The 22,479-nt window shown below is 35.9% G+C and overlaps 1 protein-coding gene across 1 annotated transcript in view; it reads right to left on the bottom strand.

The window, feature by feature from the left end:
- Nucleotides 1-22,479, bottom strand: part of akap6 (A kinase (PRKA) anchor protein 6) — a 296,322-nt gene that overhangs the window by 201,087 nt on the left and 72,756 nt on the right. Inside the window, 7 exon segments of the mRNA XM_059352817.1 lie at nt 2,676-2,936; nt 4,036-4,194; nt 4,306-4,446; nt 6,226-6,582; nt 8,812-9,441; nt 10,330-10,471; nt 12,605-12,714. Of these exon segments, the coding sequence (XP_059208800.1) occupies nt 2,676-2,936; nt 4,036-4,194; nt 4,306-4,446; nt 6,226-6,582; nt 8,812-9,441; nt 10,330-10,471; nt 12,605-12,714 (1,800 nt within the window).

Below are 22,479 nucleotides of genomic sequence, written 5' to 3'. Positions count from 1 at the left end.
GAGGACAGGGAGGGAGAACGAGCAGGGGACAGCTTTGACATTTCATCAGTCAAATCATCATTTATTATGAATATTAATGCAGCCGATCTGATTTGAATGTGGGAATACGGGAGGAGGCGGTTTGATGAGAGGGATCAAACTCAAGACCTTGCGGGGTCACTGATTCCTCGTTCCAAGGACGTCCCCTCTACGCTCCTCAGATTGATCTGATAATCTTATTACAGCGCTGTGATTCAGTCTGAGGGCTCCTGACCCGCCCAGCTCCAGATAACACACACATCTGAACTTCATTGATCCCCGAGGGAGGAACCGGCACGTTACAGCGGGAAAGTAAAATGTTGCCAGGGGAGTAAAGAATATCCAGAATTAGAATATGACGGCAATAAAGAGGAGAGAGAGTGAAATAAACCTGAATAAAATAAAACAATAAAAAAAATTAGAGGAGGCTGCAGAGCTTCTTTATGGCGCTAATTAAAGGAGCAGCCACGAGCAGAACGAATCCCCAGAGCTATTGACATTTCGCCATATTCAATATGACAGATATGACTGATTAGTTCACCGGGCAGCCTCATCAATAATCCGCCTGCCAATCAAACGTGACCTTTAGAAGGGAGGTGATGAATTAACGGGGCCACGGGACAATCCGATAGCAGCCCTCCAATCCATCACAGCGCCGGCTGCACCGGAGAGGGAGAGAAAGGAGGAGAAGAAGAAGAGGAGTGGGTTCGGTTCGAGTCGTCGTCCTTCGGCAGAATTAGCGTTTCTGCTTCGTGGTTCTGCTGCAGAAACATTTAAATGCAGCTAAAGCAGGAGAGCAGGAAGTGATGTAATGCTCCTTCAGACAGGCTGCTGGAGGTCGAGCCTCTTTGAGAAGAAACAGGATGCAAGAACTAAGTATAAGAAACAGTAACACTTTACAATAACCAACTAAGTAATGTTTATAGATGGTTTATAGACCAATTATTAACCATTTACAAGGTGCTTTACATATTTAATCTTTAAATGTTTTCAATCAATTTCTTAAAGGTATATGAATCATTTCAAAATCATTAAAGGGGTAGGACTCGATACGTTTTTTTACTTCTTCCTACTCCCTTGCAGAAAGTGTCTGTCTTCTCATTTTTTTTTTTGCTTTTTTGTTTTGTTTTTTATTTATTCATCTGTTAATATTTAAACTTGTTTTTTTTTGTTGTTTTTTTACTTGCATGTTCGAAATAAAGACAATCAATCAATCAATCAATCAATCAATTAACATACTTAATATGGTGTTAAAAATGTTAAAATGAGTGCAACTAAAACTATTGATAAACTATTAATTATAATTTAATTGTTTGATAATTGGTTAAGTAACTATAAACTTACGTTAATATACCATCTATTTGTCATTTATAAATGATGGGGTTAGTTAAACATTAATAAATTATGCATTCACCATTCTAAATGGCCTATTTACAGTTTATAAATGATGATTAAACATTAATAAACTATCTGTTTACCATTTATAAATGAAAAGGAATCAGTTTCTGTTGACCTTGACAGAAAATATTCCCTGACCTCCATTAAGTATTTTTCTGTTTTAAACGCTTCCTAAACCTGGTGGCAATTTAGCCATATTAATCATTTTAGGTTTGGGGAATGTACTGATGAAAGATTGGTCTTTTATTTTGTAGGGCCTGTTTTTTATAATAGAGGCAGACTTGAATTAAATACCGTTTTCACTAGTGTCAGATAAAAATATTACATTTTCATGAAATGCAATTAAAGGAATATTACACATCATTTCTGCATTAAATTGTCTAAAAACTATATTATTATTATTATTATTATTATTATTATTATTATTATTAATAATAATAATAATAATAATAATAATAACATATTATTGTTGGGTTGTTTGGGAATTATTGTTTCTGATTCCAAGTTGGAGAAGCTGCAAAAGATGCTTTAGCATTTTAAATAATAATAAATAATAAATAATACATCAATTTTAGTCCACTGTATCCACAAACAAAAAAATAACTAATTGCAGGGGAAAAACAAACAAACAAACAAACAAAAAGCTTTAATTGTAAAAAATAAAAATAATTTGACGAAAAGAAAAACTTTATCAGGGGAAAAAAAATCCCGAAAAAAATATTTTAACAGGTAAAAAAAAACTTTAACAAGAAAAAAAAAATTAAAAAAAAAAATCAAGTATGATTATTATTATTATTATTATTATTATTATTATTATTATAACTATAATACTACTATTATCATATTATATATTAAAGTATATTATTTTAGATTATACATTATCCCAAATGTTTCCAACAATATCTGACCCCTAAGAAATTTTAAATTAAATTAAAATTAATTTTATTTGAGGTATCAATGTTCATGCAGTCATTTTTTAAATTTCTCTTAAATTATTATTATTTTAGTTTTTTTTCCTATACCGGCTCTCATCTTGTTTCTATCATTACTGCTGCAAGTGACAGTTGTTTCTGCACATAGCTGCCTCCGTGTGAGAAATATTTCACCTCACACCATCTTCCATGTGCACATTTGCAGCTAATCTCTAAAGAAAACCTTCAGGGAAAACAAGAAAGTTTCCTCGGGGGGCAAAGAAATCCTCCAGAGCCCCTCACAGACATCTGGAAGCTGAGTCAGATAGAGAGTAGAAGTGTCCATACCTCTATCTTCTTCCAGATGGCCGGGTCTTTGTCCTGACTCTGGATGTCCTCCAGCAGCTGGAGTACCAGGGACACGCCTCCACGTACGTCCACCGGGGGCGCCGTCAGCTGCAGGCGGCGCTCTGCGGACCTTCGGCCCTCGTCGTCTTCAGACTGCAGGTCGCTCAGCGGACCGGACTCGATGCTTTCGTCCAGCGAGGGAGCGATGTCGCTGGAGGAGGTGGAGCTGAAGCGGCTCACCAGGTTCCTCCTGTACGGAAGCTGGAGGAAGGAGAGAAATATAGTCTGGATCAAGGTTATAATAGTTCTGGATTTTTCATTAGTTTTAGTTTTAATTTCGTTTTGAATTTTTGTTTTCAAATTCAGTTAGTTTTAGTTAGTTTTTAGAGTGAGTTTGCTAGTTTTAGTTTAGTTTTTATTTTTTGAAAATGCTTAGTTTTAGTTTAGTTTTTATTAGTTTTAGTTTTTTTGTAATGGGCTATGTGTTGGGTGCCAGTTTCAAAGTGGTCATAATAAATTTTGCCTTTATTTCCTTTGGTTTATCATCTCAGCCCCAATAAGGTTATTAACTGTTTTGAATTCTGGTTTGAGTGTAGACATCCAAGTCTCAGTAAACATATTCACCATGTGTTGCATGTTCAAATAGAAACACTGAATTATGAATGAAAAAAGTTGACAAAAACAAAAACTAAGGACATTTCCACTATAATTTTAGTTAGTTTTGTAACCACATAATACAGTTTCAGTTAGTCATCATTAGTCCATAACTATTAAGCTTTAAGTATACGATTAAGGAAAAATAAAAATAACTTGACAAAAAAAAAAAGAGAAAAAAATACTTTGACGGGGAAAAAATGTCCGTAAAAAATATTTTACCAGGAAAAGAAAAACTTTAACAAGGAAAAAAACAAAAAATTAAAACCGTAGAGAAGGTCAAATATGTTCTCTCATTTTACCTCTTAGATGTTCGATTCGGAACCAAGGTTTTAAATTCATCATCGATCTTATTTAATGTTTTTTTATATGTTTCTTTAATGAGTTTTTTTGTGTGTTTTTATGTGTTTTTTGTGTGTTTTTATGTGTTTTTAGGTGTTTTTTCTGTGTTTTTTCTGTGTTTTAGGTGTTATGTGTGTGTTTTTAGGTGTTTTTTTGTGTGTTTTAGGTGTTATTTGTGTGTTTTTAGGTGTTTTTTGTGTGTTTTACGTGTTATTTGTGTGTTTTTAGGTGTTTTTTGTGTGTTTTAGGTGTTATTTGTGTGTTTATAGGAGTTTTTTCTGTGTTTTTAGTTGTTTTTTCTGTGTTTTTAGTTGTTTTTTCTGTGTTTTTAAGTGTTTTTTCTGTGTTTTAAATAGTGATTTACCAGTGGAGGCAGGAGAGAAGGCATGTCATCCCCGCTCTCCCCAACGCTGCTCATGTTGTCCCCGCTCTCCCCGACGTCCCATTCTGGGTTCAGCTCCGTCAAATCCCAGTCGTCCACGTCCTGCAGAGCCTCGAGGGCGGAGTCACAGCCTCCGGGCCTCTGCAGCACAGAGTCAAGAACCAACAAACACACAAGGCTTAGTGGACTTTTTCTTTTTCATGCATTTAAAGGTTTATGATGTTTATTATGCAGGAATAACTGTGGACTGACCACTGGGAGGGACTGAGCCAGAGTCTCCAGCTTCATGGCGAGCATCTCTGTCTTACGGAGCTGAGCGGGGAGAGCCAGGAACTCCTCTGACCCGTACCAGTGCTCCCTGTCTGGGCTGGCTCTTGATGAAACCTGGGCCCCCTGCAGGAGGAGAGGGGAGGAAATGTACACGTCAGAAATCTGATTCTAACTGAAAAAAATGCACCACAGAGTCAATTGAGATCATCATTCTGCTTGTTCAGGACCCTTGGCATGACTTCTTCACTCACTATCACTTGAGCATCACTTTTGGACATGTAGGTTGTTGCATAAGGACGTCAGGTGATGCTGAATAAATAAAATAAAGAGGGAGGCAGTCTGAGTAGTGAGGACGTCGGGGTGGATGGATGGCTGAATTAAACATGACTTTCACTCAGAAAACTGCTGTTTGTGTCCCAGGAGAAACCGTAACAAACAAAAGTACTTATTATCTTTTCCAAAACCTAACCAAGAATTTTTGTTACCTTAATATAGACAAGAATTCACAACATTTATTACAATTTGAAGTCTATCAGACGACAATTCATGTCCAAGACTGGTGCTAAATAGGTCCTGACCAAGCATTCATATGTGACGAGTTGGGAGGGAGAATAAGTTCCTTACATTTTTGGGGGATAAAAACTCTTATTTTCGTGTGTTTAGACTATATTTTATGTCCAAAAAAGTATTTTAGTTTTCAAACTAAAACAAACTCTTGCAAAGTAATACTATTAACATTACTACTAACGATGACTTTGATTATTTTCTGTATCATTTTTTTGTGCAAAACAGATGTATGCTGGCTTTTGCAGTTAAATTGTCTTAATATTTCATAATAGTTTACCAGTCCACAGCAAAGAGTTTCAGGGATCCCCCTCCCTGTCTGAACACTTTGTTTCATTTCAGGACTTACTGTTATTTTACTGGCTGCATGAACTGCTGCTGCAGCATTCTCTTGGTCTCTAATCTCCACAGGAATAAAAAAAAAGATTTAAAAACTTAGAAGTGGTTTGCATTGACCATATAAATATGTACACTACCGGTCAAAAGTTTTAGAACACCCCAATTTTTAAAGTTTTTTATTGAAATTCAAGCAGTTCAAGTCAAATGAACAGCTTGAAAGGGTCCAAAGGTAAGTGGTGAACTGCCAGAGGTAAATAAAAAAAGGTAAGCTTAACCAAAACTGAAAAATGATGTACATTTCAGAATTATACAAGTAGGCCTTTTTCAGGGAACAAGAAATGGGTTAACAACTTAACTCTATGGAGTCTTGGGCTATTTTGTCCATTTTTGAATTCTTTTCATGTCTTTGTAAGTCATTTTGTGTCTTTTTTTGGTCATTTTGTGTCTTTTTTTAGTCATTTTGTGTCTTTGTTTGGTCATTTTGTGTCTTTTTTTAGTCATTTTGTGTCTTTTTTTAGTCCTTTAGTCCAACATAAAATGTTAAATGTTGCAAATGTGCATTCATTTCAGAGTACACTGAGACATTAAACTGCATCATTTTCAATTAAATTCTGGAAAAGTTGGTGTGTTCTAAAACTTTTGACCAGTAGTGTATATATAGTGTGTTGTGGGTGGAATATGAAACTCCTTATAGTGTGTACAATTGCAGGTTGATTGTGATTTATAAAAGGAAAGACATGTTTGCATAAACCTTTTTTCCGCATTTTCAGTCTTGTGTGCACGCTGGTGGACCCTCCCACAGCTTTATAAATGAGGCCCCTGATGTGGTCACTTGCAAATTGTAATGCAGACTAAGTTTGTAAAATGTTTCTACCGTCTGAATCCAGAATGAGTCTGTGTGTCTCTGTCAGTCTACTTTCTGTATCACATTCATTTACACAGAAAGAAGAAAAAACACACACTTTTAACAACAACTTTCCAAAAACTTCCAGCCCTCACCTTCTGGCCCTGGCGCTTCACGATCCACACCGCCGTCTTGCCGGGACGCGGTCGGGGGTCTGACTCCTCTCCGGACGCCTCCTGGTCTGAGGAGAGGAACTGCTCCCTCATGGGGGAGGGCAATGAGGAGTCAGAGTCCCCCTCACTGTGTGCATGTGTCTCCTTCTGGCTCCTCTCCATTTGTTTGGATATTTCATCCCGAGACGCCGGCTCTTGGAGAGGCGGGGGGGCGTTGCTGGTCGCTCTGGCCCCAGATGAGCTCCTGGATCCGGTCAGCGGTCTCTGGACGCTCCCCTGAGAGCGTCCTGCCTGTCTGGAGCTCACGTGGTTTCTCTGGAGGTTGCGCCCGTTCATGACCTGTGAGGATAAAGAGTTTAGGGTAAGAAAAAAACAAGGCCTCCTGGACTCAATCTCTGGCCCTTTTCATTTCATATGAGTGGACAATTGGGGGCATTTTGTTGGACCGACATGTTTTTGTGCACATTTTCTTTTTACGTTAATGATTAAGTGGTGGCTGGCTGTCTGTTGCTTCTGTTTTGTTTTATCTGTTTGTTTACTTTTATTTATTTTATTTTTTTCTCTGTTGGGTTTTTTCTATGTTTCTTGTACTGTATGTGTCTGTATATATATGTGCCAAAACTTTGCATAAATAAAATTTACAAAAAAAAACAAAAAAAACAACAGCAATACCTCATCACTGGTGGTCCCAGACCTACGACGGCGTATTAGGGCTAATTATGAAAAAAATAAATAAATACAGAGGAAGGGGGGTAATATTTTGAGGAAAAAGTCGCAAATTTATGAGATTAAAAGGGGCAAATCTGAGAAAAAAGGCAAAATATATATAGTATGAAAATATAGAACTAGATTTTACCCCTGTATATTTGGAAACAAAATTTTTAATTATTCACTGATCCAATTTAATGTATTTTAGTAACTTTATTTGGAGGGGGAAAAACAAACAAAAAAGCTTCAAGGGTAAAAAAAAAAAATAACTTTATGAAAAAACAAAAACAAAACAAAACTTAATTTTACCTCCTAGATGTTAGATTTGGAACTAATATTTAAAATTCTTCATTGATCCAATTTAATGATTTTGTGTGTTTTTATTAGATTAAAAGGGGCAAATCTCTGAGAAAAAAGGCAAAATATATCTAGTATAAAAATATAGAACTAGATTTTACCTCTTAAATGTTTTATTTGGAAACAAAATTTTTAATTATTCACTGATCCAATTTAATGTATTTTAGTAACTTTAATTGGAGGGGGAAAAACAAACAAACAAAAAAGCTTTAAGGGTAAAAAATAAAAATAACTTTATGAAAAAACAAAAACAAAACAAAACTTCATTTTACCTCTTAGATGTTAGATTTGGAACTAATATTTAAAATTCTTCATTGATCCTATTTAATGATTTTGTGTGTTTTTATGAAATTAAAAGGGGCAAATCTGTGAGAAAAAAGGCAAAATATATGTAGTATAAAAATATAGAACTAGATTTTACCTCTTAAATGTTATATTTGGAAACATTTTTTTTAATTATTCACTGATCCAATTTAATGTATTTTAGTAACTTTATTTGGAGGGGGAAAAAACAAACAAAAAAGCTTCAAGGGTAAAAAATAAAAATAATTTGATGAAAAAAACAAACAAAACTTCATTTTACCTCTTGGATGTTAGATTTGGAACTAATATTTAAAATTCTTCATTGATCCTATTTAATGATTTTGTGTGTTTTTATGAAATTAAAAGTGGCAAATCTGTGAGAAAAAAGGCAAAATATATATAGTATAAAAATATAGAACTAGATTTTACCTCTGTATATTTGGAAACAAAATTTTTAATTATTCACTGATCCAATTTAATGTATTAATGTATTTAGTAACTTTAATTGGAGGGGGAAAACAAACAAAAAAGCTTCAAGGGTAAAAAATAAAAATAATTTGATGAAAAAAACAAACAAATCTTAATTTTACCTCTTAGATGTTAGATTTGGAACTAATATTTAAAATTCTTCATTGATCCTATTTAATGATTTTGTGTGTTTTTATGAAATTAAAAGGGGCAAATCTGTGAGAAAAAAGGCAAAATATATGTAGTATAAAAATATAGAACTAGATTTTACCTCTTAAATGTTTTATTTGGAAACAAAATTTTTAATTATTCACTGATCCAATTTAATGTATTAATGTATTTAGTAACTTTAATTGGAGGGGGAAAAACAAACAAACAAAAAAGCTTCAAGGGTAAAAAATAAAAATAATTTGATGAAAAAAACAAACAAAACTTCATTTTACCTCTTAGATGCTAGATTTGGAACTAATATTTAAAATTCTTCATTGATCCAATTTAATGATTTTGTGTGTTTTTTCAGTTTTTTTGTGTTATTTCTTTGTATTTTTTTGTGTTTTTATGTGTGTTTTTTGTACATTTGTCGTTTTTGTTGTGTTTGTTTTAGGTTTTGCGTCCTTTTTGTATTTTGTATTTTGTGTGTTTTGTGTGTTTTTGTGTGTTTTTGTGTGTTTTTGTGTGTTTTTTATTAGGGGACATTTGTCAAAAAATGAAAAACAAGTTCAGAAAACAAACCTGCAGACTCTCGTAGGACTGTGAAACATTCTCTGGATAAACTGAGTCCAGCTCCAACCAGAACTTGGAGCGGTCTGGAGGATCCATGAGAGAAGGGGTGCTCCGACTCAGCTCGGCCTGAAACTGGAGCCCCGAGAGCGGGCTGACCTTCCTCAGACCTCCCCTGGAGTCCTCCACGCTCCCGGGGGAGAACAGAGCGGCTCTCTTGGGCAGCGACGGCTGCGTGGGCGACACCTCGGTGCTGAGGCTCACGCCCTGCAGGGGGCGCTTCGCACTCTCACCGTGGCTGCTCGCCAATACTGACGCAGAATGGTTTTTGTTTGATGAGTCGGCGGGCAGGGTGAGTTCAGGTAGACTGTTGTGGAGTTCAGGGTTTGAGATTCCTTCCTCCTCCTCCTCCTCCTCCTCGTTGTCGGCTGCCGGCTCTGGATCTGGATTTGGACCTGGAGCTTGATCGAGGTCCTCCTCCTCGTCGCCTGCCTCGGTCCCCCGGGCCTCGGGCTCGTCTCCGGGGCTGTAGTCGCTCAACTCGAAGGCGGTGATCCCGCAGTCTAAGGAGAAGTAGTCCTGGCTGCAGCGGATAGTCAGCTGACCGCAGTCGTCCACCTCCGTCAGAGCGTCCAGCCGAGTCTGGAGAGGAACCGTTCATCATGTTCATATCTCAAGGGGTTCAATCAAAACCAGCAGAAGTTACAAAGTAATATACAGTACTGTGCAAAAGTCTTGAGCAGGTGTGAAAAATAAACAGAAAACTAACATTGTATTTAAATTTTGGGTAACGCTTTATATTAAGGTCCTTGTAATAACCATTAATTAACAAGTAATAAGGCCCTTGTAAGTCCTTACAAGATGCTTATTAACATTATTGTGTGTTTAAAAGCTTATATAAGTGTTAATAATGGCATTATAATACAGTTAATAGCAGGCTATAAGACTAATAAGAAACTTGTTAACAGTTTGCAAATGCGTAAGAACATTAATAAAAGCCTCATGAGTATCTTATAATTGTTCATAATAGCATTACAAACACCCATGACCCACCCATTATGTCTTTGCCATGCCTTTACTAATCTTATTTTGTTTGCTGATTGATATTAAAATATACTTTATTGCTCATCTATTATAAGTTAACTATGCTTTTTGCAACTACCGGATCTAAAGCGAGAACAATGCCTTATTACTTGTTAATTAATAGTTATTAAGGACCTTATTATAAAGCGTTACCAAATTTTGTATCATTTTTCACGTATTTGGTGGCTTTTTGTTTGTGCCATCATGCCTGAAATTTACTGGATTCTGCCGTTTTATAAAAAAAAAGCAAAGTGCATCATCACATTTTACTTGGCAATGGAGCACTTTGTTATATAAACTGACCACTTTCAAGTAAAAACAGCTTGCAGAAATTTAAATTTAAGATAGAATGTGAGACTTGCTGGTTCCTCTGATAAAAAAAAGACACGTTGGTGGTGTTGAGGAGTTTACTGTAACAAACAATCAGAGTTTGGTGGTGGTTCTGACCTGGTGCTGGTCCTGGCTGAAGGCCTGCAGGATGTCGGTCTGCCGGGTATAGTTTCCGTTGGAGTCCTGCAGGCCCTGCAGCAGACGCTCCTTCAGGACCAGGACAGAGACCCTCAGCTGGTGCCACAGCAGCTGCACCGTCCTGGAACAACAGCAGCAGCTTTATTAAATGTCATAATATTTACTAATCAGTTAGACATTAAATGTGAGTTTTACAATATAACCTGTTGGTTTATGTATACATTCCATATTTTATTATGTTTCTTTGATGGCAGAAGTACACTACTGGTCTAAAGTTTTAGAACACACCAACTTTTCCAGAATTTAATTGAAAATGATGCAGATTAATGTCTCAGTGTACTCTGAAATTAATGCACATTTGCAACATTTAAAATTCTTCATTGAGCATGATAGTGTTTTGAAAGTTAAAAAAAGATTCAAAATCACATTTTATGTTGGACTAAAGGACTAAAAAAAGACACAAAATGACAAAAAAAGACACCAAAAGACACAAAATGACTTAAAAAAGACACAAAATGACCAAAAAAGACACAAAATGACTTACAAAGACATGAAAAGAATTCAAAAATGGACAAAATAGCCCAAGACTCCATAGAGTTAAGTTGTTAACCCATTTCTTCTTCCCTGAAAAAGGCCTACTTGTATAATTCTGAAATGTACATTATTTTTCAGTTTTGGTTAACCTTACCTTTTTTTATTTACCTCTGGCAGTTCAACACTTAATTTTTGTACCCTTTCAAGCTGTTCATTTGACTTGAACTGCTTGAATTTCAATAAAAAACTGGAAAAATTGGGGTGTTCTAAAACTTTTGACCGGTAGTGTACATTATCTGTTTTGCCTCCTTAACTTACTAAGTGAGCTATCTTATTAAAACTTTATTGGCTTCATTCACAGTATGATAAACTGTTTTAGAGTGGTAGTAAACTAGAAAAAGTGTTGGGAATCATTTAAAAATCCAGAGTGTAACTTGAAGAAATGTCTAATTCCCCATGATTAGGAAGAGCTGATAATGTAGAGAAGTTATCATGTTGTAATGTGCAAAACATGAAGAATAAACAGTTGTAGTCTCGTGTTTCTTTTATTTTAAATTTTAAATCCAACATCTGAAAAAAATGATATTTTAATCTAAAACTCACCTATTTTTTCTGGCTTTTATCCAGTGTTTTATAATTTTGTGACTTATATTACCATCATTAATTATTTATTTGACCCTTTATATGTTTTATGAACTTATTACTGTGGACCATTATGATTTATTTTATTATGTTATATTTTATTTTAGTAACATTTTGCTATTTTACCACCCTTGGGCATATGTACTATATTGCTGTAACGATTTCTTGAAAATGTAACCTGGAGTATTTATTTTTTCCAGCCTTCCGGAGGGTTTTAACACAGTTCTTGTTTTCATTCCTTTGCAAATTACATTCTGCATTCATTTAATGTTTTTTAAAGTTTTATGACTTGCTTGGAAAACACTTTGAAGTTCATTTGATTTGTTTGAAAAGTGCTGTATTTACAAAGTTTGAACGATGGACTGCTTTAATATTACACCCACTAAATATTATTTAACAGGGTTAAGAACAACATTTAAACTCGAGGTACACTACTGGTCAAAAGTTTTAGAACACTCCAACTTTTCCAGAATTTTATTGAAAATGATGCAGTTTAATGTCTCAGTGTACTCTGAAATTAATGCATGTAACAAATAAACAACTGAAGTTAAAAAATAAATCATAGAATCAGTTTAGAAAGGAAAATGTATTCTAAACTGTTGACTCATGGAAGTAGCACCTTAACAGATAGAACAGCTGAACACACTCGATGGAAATCAAATATTCTTCAGAAAGTTCTTCCCAACTCTGTTGCAGAAGTTCCCTTAAATGTGGAGCAACTTGTAGGTTGTAAGTGATCAAGAAAAGTTGTGACACCTGTAGGAATTGGTAGCAACTTAGCAACTTTCAAGGCTTGATCAACCTCCGTTGCTGCAGAACTGCTTTAAGTTGTTAACCCATTTCTTGTTCCCTGAAAAAGGCCTACTTGTATAATTCTGAAATGTACATTATTTTCCAGTTTTGGTTAAGCTTACCTTTTTTTATTTACCTCTGGCAGTTCACCACTTACCTTTGGACCCTTTCTAGCCGTGCATTGGACTTGAACTGCTTGAATTTCAATAAAGAATTGAAAAATTGTGGTGTTCTAAAACTTTTGACCGGTAGTGTATTTGTTGTTTATTGTCTCTTTAAGACTCACCGGATGTCAACGATGATGTTGACGGAGTAGGACAGGAGCTTCAGGGAGAACTCTGTCTCCAGCAGGGCGTGGATCTGCTCCACATGGTCTGAGATGTCCTCACAGATGTCCTGAAGTCACACAAAGACACACAGACATACACAAAAAGATCAGCAAAGTGACTAAATCATGTCTTAAAAGCAACCAAACACACAAACAGGAGCCTACTGGATCCCAGTGTAAATCTTCCAGAGGCACTAAAGAAAAACAACATCCTCAGAGAGCGCAGCAGGAAAAGCAGAAGTGGCTACGTCACGTCTCCAGTTATAAACATGAGTCAGGTTCATGAGGGATCAGTTCAGGTTTATGTGTAAAAACACATGTGTCAGTCAGGGAGCAACACTTATAACACACTAAATTAGGATGTTTAAACCACATACAGACAGACAGACAGACAGACTCCAGGAGGAAGCACTGAGTTAAAATATGAGGCCTGCCACGTGTTTGAACAGTTTTAATATTGGCAGTGGCACTGTTAGAAAGATCATAGTCACACTGCAAAAAAAGCCAACTTGTATTTTTTGGCCTAAAACAGTGATTTAAGTTGGTAAAACTTGGAAATATAAATTATTGACATTTAGGGCAATAATGTAAGTTAGCACAACAAAGGAAGCCAGTTGTCTGCTCAAAAACAAGTTGGTGAGTTGTTGTTACTTATATCTTTAAGTTGGGGTTCACAACAAGGGACAATAGTTCTGATAACTCTTATTTCTTTGTTGTGAAATGCGGGAAAAAGGTGAAATTCGGTCATTAGCGAAAGCTAGCGGCTAACTGACGCTAGCGGCTAACTGATGCTAGAGGCTAACTGATGCAACAAGTGTGGATTGAGTTAACAAACAAGACACAATGTGTGTGAACTTTTTTCTCCAGTTCCATACTTAGTTTAAACATATTATAAACTATTCTAAATAAAAGTTTATCTTTGCTAAAATGTGATCTCATCAGTCCAACAAATGGGAAAGCAACTTTAATGTTATTGTCATAATTCACTGATGATCTGCACCATATTTAGTATTAACCTGCATAACATCATGTGGTAACACTTTACAATAACCATCATTTATAAATGGTAAACAGATTAACGTTTACCATTAACAGTTTATTAACGTTTAATCATCATTTATAAGCCATATATAGGCAATTTATAATGGTAAACAGAAAATGTATTAATGTTGAACTATAATTCATAAATGCCAAATAGATGGTATATTAATGTCAGTTGATAGTTACTTTTCCATTAACAAACAATGACATTATAATTATTAGTTTATTAATAGTTTTGCACTCATTTTAACATTTTTAACACCATATTAAGTGTGTTAAGGATTTTGAAATCATTCATATACCTTGAAGAAATTGGTTTATAACATTTAACGATTAAATATGTATGTAAATGGTTTATAAACAATCTATAAACATCACTTAGATGGTTATTGTAAAGTGTTACCCATCATGTTCTAAACATGAATATTATTACACTCTCACATTTTGTGAGAAAATTGCAAAAAAGGAACAAAATAACCGACAGTAGAGGAAGCAGGTGGAGAGAGAATAAAGTGTAGTTTGTGCAGATTGATATAAAAATAGAAACTAAAATGGAATTAAACCTGCATAACATCATGTTCTAAACATGAATATTATTACACTCTCTCATTTTGTGAGAAAATTGCAAAAAAGGAACAAAATAACCGACAGTAGAGGAAGCAGGTGGAGAGAGAATAAAGTGTAGTTTGTGCAGATTGATATAAAAATAGAAACTAAAATGGAATTAAACCTGCATAACATCATGTTCTAAACATGAATATTATTACACTCTCACATTTTGTGAGAAAATTGCAAAAAAGGAACAAAATAACCAACAGCAGAGGAAGCAGGTGCAGAGAGAATAAAGTGTAGTTTGTGCAGATTGATATAAAAATAGAAACTAAAATGGAATTAAACCTGCATTACTGGAAATAAATATGTTACTGCACTGCAAGTGAACAAGTCTAATGGAGACTAAAATTAGACGACCTTTCAGAGAACAGGTGACCTGGCGTCGAACCCTGGCCAGATAGTTTACAGGCTCCTGCGGCCGCTGAATCACCGCTGCTCCATGGTGACCTGCCGAACAACACTGGGCCCAGATTAAAACACCGCCCGGCATGTGAGAATGTAGGTCACACACGCTGCCAGCTTGGCTCGGGCTAGCTTGGCTAACAGCGTGCCCTGCTGAGCACCGCTCCAAAATACATTTGTCACTACTGTAAGTGGGGCTGCAGCCCTGCTGGAGACACGCAGGATAAACGCTCAGATACACGGACGGCTGCAGAGCACGCCGAGCGCTTCAGGACGCCTGGATGAGCAAAGCGTTCAGTGTTCAGGTGACACGCTGAGTCAGGCTCAGTGTTCGGGCTCTGAATGATCTAATATGGGCTGATTCTGGCCCGGGAGCTCAGAGTTCTGGTTGAGAATCATCACACAGGCCAGCTTTCAGCCATCATTCACCCTGATAGTAGGGGTCAGAGGCTACGCTGCCCCCGTGAGGAAGGCACCAATAATACAATACAATCAGGGCCGGTTCTAGCCCATTGGCTGCCCTAGGCGATATTGAGATTTTGCGCCCTACCCCCCCCCCCCAAACCACATCCATTCCATGTATTCATTCTGATATAGGTACACTATGTTATATGTATTATGCTGTACACTAATATTTGATACATGAACTACAAGCAAGGTAATGGTCTCAGAACATTTTTATTTTTAGAAACTTTGGAACTTTACCAACAACAACTGAATTGAAAATACGAATAAATAAATAAGAAAACACAGATCTTCATCAAATTAAGAATGGCAAAGACTGAAAATAAATAAAATGTAGACATACAAATGCAATAAAAATAAACATAAAAATGAAATTTAAATGTACATTTATATTTAATACATGAACTACATACAGGCAATATAATGGTCTCAACTCAAATTGGCAGGGCGCCCCCTACCAATTTGGCGCCCTAGGCAGCCGCCTTGGTGGCCTGTAGGAATAACCGGCCCTGAATACAATAAAAAAAATGTCGGTAACACTTTCTATGAAGACTACTAGCTAATCATGATTACTTAACGCCAACAATGAAACATCATGATTAGCTATAATGCATTATAGATGCGTCTATATGAACCTCACTTTACTTAAAGCATACATTGATCATTTATTTATACTTATGGCATCCTATGAGTCCTTATAACAACTGATTGTTGAGGTGTGTGTATAGAGGGGTATGAGTAGTTGTAATGTATTATAAGCCTCATCAGTCAGCCTGTAGTTTATAACCAGTCAAGAGCACTCATAAGACACTTGGATTTATAAGTCATTATAAGCTATGTTTATAACTGTTGATATAGTGCATCATGAAGCTTTATATGTGTTTATGAATGCAGTCATAATGCATTATGATTGATTATAATGAGCATTATAATTCACTATGAATGCGCTCATAATGCACTATAGATGTAGTCTTCATAGAAAGTGTTAACAAATTTTCTTCCAGATATGATGAACTATTCGATTTTTTATGATTTAATGACTGTTCGAATATTTGAAAATCGATGCCCTCCCTAGTTGTATATACACTACCGGTCAAAAGTTTTAGAACACCCCAATTTTTCCAGTTTTTTATTGAAATTCAAGCAGTTCAAGTCAAATGAACAGCTTGAAAGGGTACAAAGGTAAGTGGTGAACTGCCAGAGGTAAATAAAAAAAGGTAAGCTTAACCAAAACTGAAAGATAATGTACATTTCAGAATTATACAAGTAGGCCTTTTTCAGGGAACAAGAAATGGGTTAACAACTTAACTCTATGGAGTCTTGGGCTATTTTGTCCATTTTTGAATTCTTTTCATGTCTTTGTAAGTCATTTTGTGTCTTTTTTTAGTCATTTTGTGTCTTTTTTTGTCATTTTGTGTCTTTTTTTGTCATTTTGTGTCTTTTTTTGTCATTTTGTGTCTTTTTTTGATCATTTTGTGTCTTTTTTTAGTCCTTTAGTCCAACATAAAATGTGATTTTGAATCCTGAGTCTGAAAACCAGGCGTGCTGTAATTAGAAGGCCGTTTCTTTGGCTACCTGTGTGAGTACAGGACGGACATCTGGCCCACTAACTTAATACTGTAGCTGCATGTTGGCAAATGACATTAAACTCCCGGTGGCCTCCAGGCTGACGCTGCATTTACTGCCTCCCTGACTCGAGTCGGGCCAAAGACTTGTGTAACATGTCACACTATCTCTCTCGTTTCCTATCACATCCTGATTTGACCTTATAAAGGCAGAGATAAGGGCAATAATCAAAGAAAAAACTGCAGATTGCACAGATGATGATATTCTCCTTGGCGTTCAGTCCCAGCTAGGCAAGAATCCTTGGCTTTCTTTATTTTTTACCCTTTTATTTGTCTTTTTTATCTCTAACTCTGTTTTGGATTGAGCTTTTATTACTATTTTATTCTATTTTATTTTATTGTTTTACTGTTTTTAGTATTTTATTGTTTTTATTGTTTTTATTTATACCTATTTGTGTATGATTTATTCTATTTTAATAACTGTACAGCACTTTGGTCAGCTGAGGTTGTTTTTAAATGTGCTCTATAAATAATAAACTTTGACTTGAGATGCTTCTGCTTCCAGATGAAGGTAAAGAGATGCTTATGATCTCAAGCATTTCCTTTCTGCTAAATGTGACTGCAAGTTTATTTTGATGAGGTAATCCACAGCTGCATATATAAAACAAAGCATGCGGCAGAAAATAACACAATTTTTTGGATTTTTTTTCACATAAATTTTGCCATAGATTTCCCACTTTAATCTCTGAGAAAGGTATTTTTCTTGCAGATTTACGACTTTATAATCTCTGAGAATATTCAGTTATTCAAGTTTTTTCTCGCAAATTTGTGATTTTTGTTTCTTGCAAACCTAAAACTTAAATCTCAGAGAATTTCTCACTTTTTTTCTTAAATTTATCACAAAAATTGTTTTCTTTGAATATTGCCTCTCTGCCCCAGCTTCGTTATATAATTTTTAAATCTAAAAATGGCCCTAATAGGCAATTGTAGCCCAAAAAATATTACACTCACCAAAATTTTGGGAATTTTTTTCCCATAAATTTTCCCATAGATTTCCCACTTTAATCTCTGAGAATATTCAGTTGTTTTTTCTCACAAATTTGTGATTTTTGTTTCTTGCAAACCTAAAACTTTAATCTCAGAGAATTTCTCACTTTTTTTCTTAAATTTATGACTTCATAATCTCAGATAATTAAGTTAAGGGTTTTTTTTAATATACATTTTGGATGTTTTCCTTGAAAAAGTCCCACTTTCCCCTAAATTAACAACTTGAATCACAAAAATTATTTTCTTTGAATATTGTCTCTCTGCCCCAGCTTCGTTATATAATTTTTTTTATCTAAAAATGACCCTAATAGGCAGTCGTAATCCAAAAAATATGACACTCATCAATACTTTTTAATTGAAAACTGAATAAATCAATCTCTTATATGTCACTCAGCCCAATGAAAAGTCTCACAAACTCTTTAAACCCAATGTTTGTTTGTTTTTGAGGAACATGAGGTGTTTTCACGACTTTATCAGTGGAACATTAAATACTGATTTTAAAGTAACTCCTCCTGATCCTGTCTGGATTTTATTAGAGTAAACACAAGTACATTTTAAAGCCAATAAAACAGAATGGTTATCTTCCGAGCAAACTAAAGGACAGGCGAAATAGGCGAAGTTCTGAATCTGAGCTTTGTCTTGTTCCAAAGTGGAACCAAACTTTAGTGCATTCTTGGACAAGAACGGTTCTCCCTGGCAGATGTGGTGACTGTGTTTCTGTGCTGGTGCAGCTGAGTCCCTGAAGACTTTAATGAGAGTTCATCACATCGTTCTCAATTAGGAGATCTGGAGTAAAGTGTGTGTTTTATAGAGCGCTTTCATCTCACAGCAGAACCCCCCACCTCATCAGAAACACCCCGCCGGGAGATCAAGAACGGCCTCAAGAGGAACCAGAGGAGCTCACTGAGAACACACTGTCCAGGAAACACACACACACACACACACACACACACACACACACACACACACACACACACACGTACATGTACATGTACATGTACATAAACTCTTACAGAAAATTCCCCAAAACACAAGCTTAGAGGCATGCAAAATGAGCTTGAACTCATATTTAAAGGACACAAGCACACAAACACACACACACACAGACACGCGCACACACACACACACACACACACACACACACACATACACACACACACACACACACACACACAGTTTCGTCATCAAAGCGCTGTCATGTCGTTCTAAAACAGTGGTGAAAATGTCACCGGTGTCTTTCAGATGCTTCAATAATTCACAAACAGCTTAAATATGCTAATATACACACTCACACACACACTAATACACACATACACACACAGCGCTCAACAGAGGGCCCATCTGATTGAATTAACACCAAGTCTGTCGTTTCTATCTGAAGTCATTTGTTAGAAGATCTTCAGTCCAGTCAGACTGCTAGGAGCTAATGAGACCCTGCTGTGAGTGTGTGTGTGTGTGTGTGTGTGTGTGTGTGTGTAGATATTCTCTGAAGGACATTTTTCTGTCTCTATGACCTGATTTTGCAGATTTGTGTTTGTATCTATTTTTACTTTTCAGCCAAATATAATTCACACTTGTTGCTTAATGTAATATATAGAAAATGTGTTATTATAACATGCATCATTGTAAGTATATAAAGTATAAAAAGTTTAATATACAGTGATGCACTTCATCCACATTTCACACCCCTGAGCAAGCAGAAGGCTGGTGGGACAGCAGATTGTTTTTGGCCAAAAAAAATTGAGTTTCAAATACGAATCTGCAGATGGATGTTAGAAAATTGGATTGTATTGCAGGAGTGGCTTGAGGGGTTATGAGTTACTTTTTTGCATGAAAGTTTGCAACAATTAGAATAATTTGCAATGGGGTATAAATTGAATAAATGAATTTAAAATAAAGGTGGCTGGCTGAACTTGCCACCTCAACTCATTTCAATGAGGGAAAGCAGTTTTGATCACACTGTAAAAAATGTCTGTAGATTTTACGGTGAAAAACTGCTAAACCACGACAGTAAAAGACCGTAAAATGATGAATGACTTAATTCAGTTTCACTAACAATGAAACACCGTAAATGTTTATATCAGCCAAAACAGTATTTTTTACAGTTTTGTTTTTTGAAACATACATTATTCCACTGTAAAATACACTGTAATATGTATTTAATATAATATATATACAAGCCACCACTGTAATTTTTGCATTTATCTTTTGTAAAAAAATCTTTTTCTCACTGTTAAATGTACTAAACACCATATCTGTAACAAAAATAAACTGTAATATTTAATGGTAAAATCTTTCATTTATGCAGCATTTATAAAGTATTTTCTTGTTAATTATATGGCAAAACAGCGTTTCTTTTGATGGAAAAATCTTTTATTTATACAGTAAAAAATGTAATAAAATGGCAATCTTAAATGTGAAATCAACAGTGCTAATATCTTTTTACCGTAATATTAAAAATAAGTTGCACCGTATTTATTACGGTAAAAAAATTTTTTACAATGCACACCGGTATAGGTTTGAAGCAGTTGCCATCCACATGGGCACGCCAATATTTTGCTCTGGCGGTAACTGCCTGGTAGCAGTAATCACTTTGGGGAACTCTTTTCTTTTTGGGAGAACGCTCTCCCAGTTACCTGACAGTTTGTGTTTCTTGCCCTGGTTTCATGTTACAAGATGTCACGTTATAAGAGTCAACAGACTAGTGGTGGGTCTACTTTATTCTATCTGTTCCTACTGAGAGTCCATCTTTACGCTCTGAATTTCATGTACAAATTCTTTTAACCCATTGAAGCCTGGAAAGCGGATACGTCGTTTGGTAGTATTTGTATAAGCATTTAAGAATTTCATTTCTATCTGCTACAGAGGCTGAAAAATCTATTATTTAGTAGAAGCGTTGATACTTCTGTTGAATTTCCAGAAAAACTTCAGGTTTTAGGGGCTGATTTTAAAATCGCCCAGAGGTTTTACAGGCGTTTCAGACCTCAATGGGTTAATAAGGTGAAAAACAACAAAACTGATGTGACAAGCCTCACATGAAAATTTCAATAAAAACTGCAAAAAAACTCAGAACATCAGGGACATTTCCACTTTCTGACTGACAGTTGATTAACTTTGAAAGGTTCGCCCAAAGCATGTGTCTATATACACCCTGGTGTGTGTGTGTGTGTGTGTGTGTGTGTGTGTACAGTAAAACATTGATACATGTTTGCTTACTATGGATTTGTGCGTGCACGAAACTCACATCTGCAACACCATGTTCATTTACAAGAAACTCATGAGAATCACAAATTTCTATAATACGCACTCAATGTTTCCATCTCTCACACACACACACATACATGCACGCACACACACACACACACACACACACACTTTCTCGCACCCCAGTCACGTAGAGTCAAGACATGAGCTGTCAATCACAGAGTCCATACATCCAGCAGGGTTTCTAATTGCCTAAAATCAATCTGAAGCAAGTCGACTCTGGCTTCAGCTCCAATCCCAGCTCACCCTCATCACGGCCGACATCAAGGGCTTCAGAGCGGCCGCGCTCAAACCGCCTGCGACAGCCTCGCCTCATCCGCACCCATTCGATCTAATAACCTTCAACTCTTCCACCGCGGCCCATCAGCGCGCCGTGTTTTACCTTGGAGATCAAATGCTCCATGCTCCTTCTCCCCCTGGAGTATTCAAATTAAAGCGGCTTCAAAGACGACCGAGACCCGCTGCTGCGATACAAAGACTTGTTACAGTAATTTTTTCAAAGTGGTAGCTTCTGCAAAAAGACTCCGAGCTTAGCCTTTTCCGTCTGAGGGGGGTTTGGTTCATGGCTGGCCGTGTTCTGGTTCCTCTGCTGCTGCCGGACATTTAGGGAAACTTGAAGGAAACTCACAGAGAAGTCATCAGTCTGTAATGAAGCTAGATCAGTGTGTGTTTTTGTGTTATTCCATCATCTATTGGCTTTTTAGACAAAACAGTATTTGGCCTGTGATCAGTGGTGTTCTCCTTCCTTTTTTGTTTTTTCTGACAAGTGACACTGACAACAATGCTGTAAACCTGTGTATTTTTGTCTAATGATGTCTATATCTTACAAATACACTACCGGTCAAAAGTTTTAGAACACCCCAATTTTTCCAGTTTTTTTTTTTTAAATTCAAGCAGTTCAAGTCAAATGAACAGCTTGAAAGGGTCCAAAGGTAAGTGGTGAACTGCCAGAGGTAAATAAAAAAAGGTAAGCTTAACCAAAACTGAAAGATAATGTACATTTCAGAATTATACAAGTAGGCCTTTTTCAGGGAACAAGAAATGGGTTAACAACTTAACTCTATGGAGTCTTGGGCTATTTTGTCCATTTTTGAATTCTTTTCATGTCTTTGTAAGTCATTTTGTGTCTTTTTTGGTCATTTTGTGTCTTTTGGTGTCTTTTTTTGTCATTTTGTGTCTTTTTTTCTGTCATTTTGTGTCTTTTTTTGGTCATTTTGTGTCTTTTTTTAGTCCTTTAGTCCAACATAAAATGTGATTTTGAATCTTTTTTTTTACTTTCAAAACACTATCATGCTCAATAAAGAATTTTAAATGTTGCAAATGTGCATTCATTTCAGAGTACACTGAGACATTAAACTGCATCATTTCCAATTAAATTCTGGAAAATTTGGTGTGTTCTAAAACTTTTGACCAGTAGTGTATATTGTACACATTTCA

Source organism: Centropristis striata, chromosome 16 (assembly GCF_030273125.1).
Source record: "Centropristis striata isolate RG_2023a ecotype Rhode Island chromosome 16, C.striata_1.0, whole genome shotgun sequence".
In the NCBI taxonomy this organism is placed as follows: Eukaryota; Metazoa; Chordata; class Actinopteri; order Perciformes; family Serranidae; genus Centropristis; species Centropristis striata.
The sequence above is the reverse complement of the archived record's forward strand: the minus strand, read 5'-3'. Positions and strand labels throughout refer to the sequence as shown.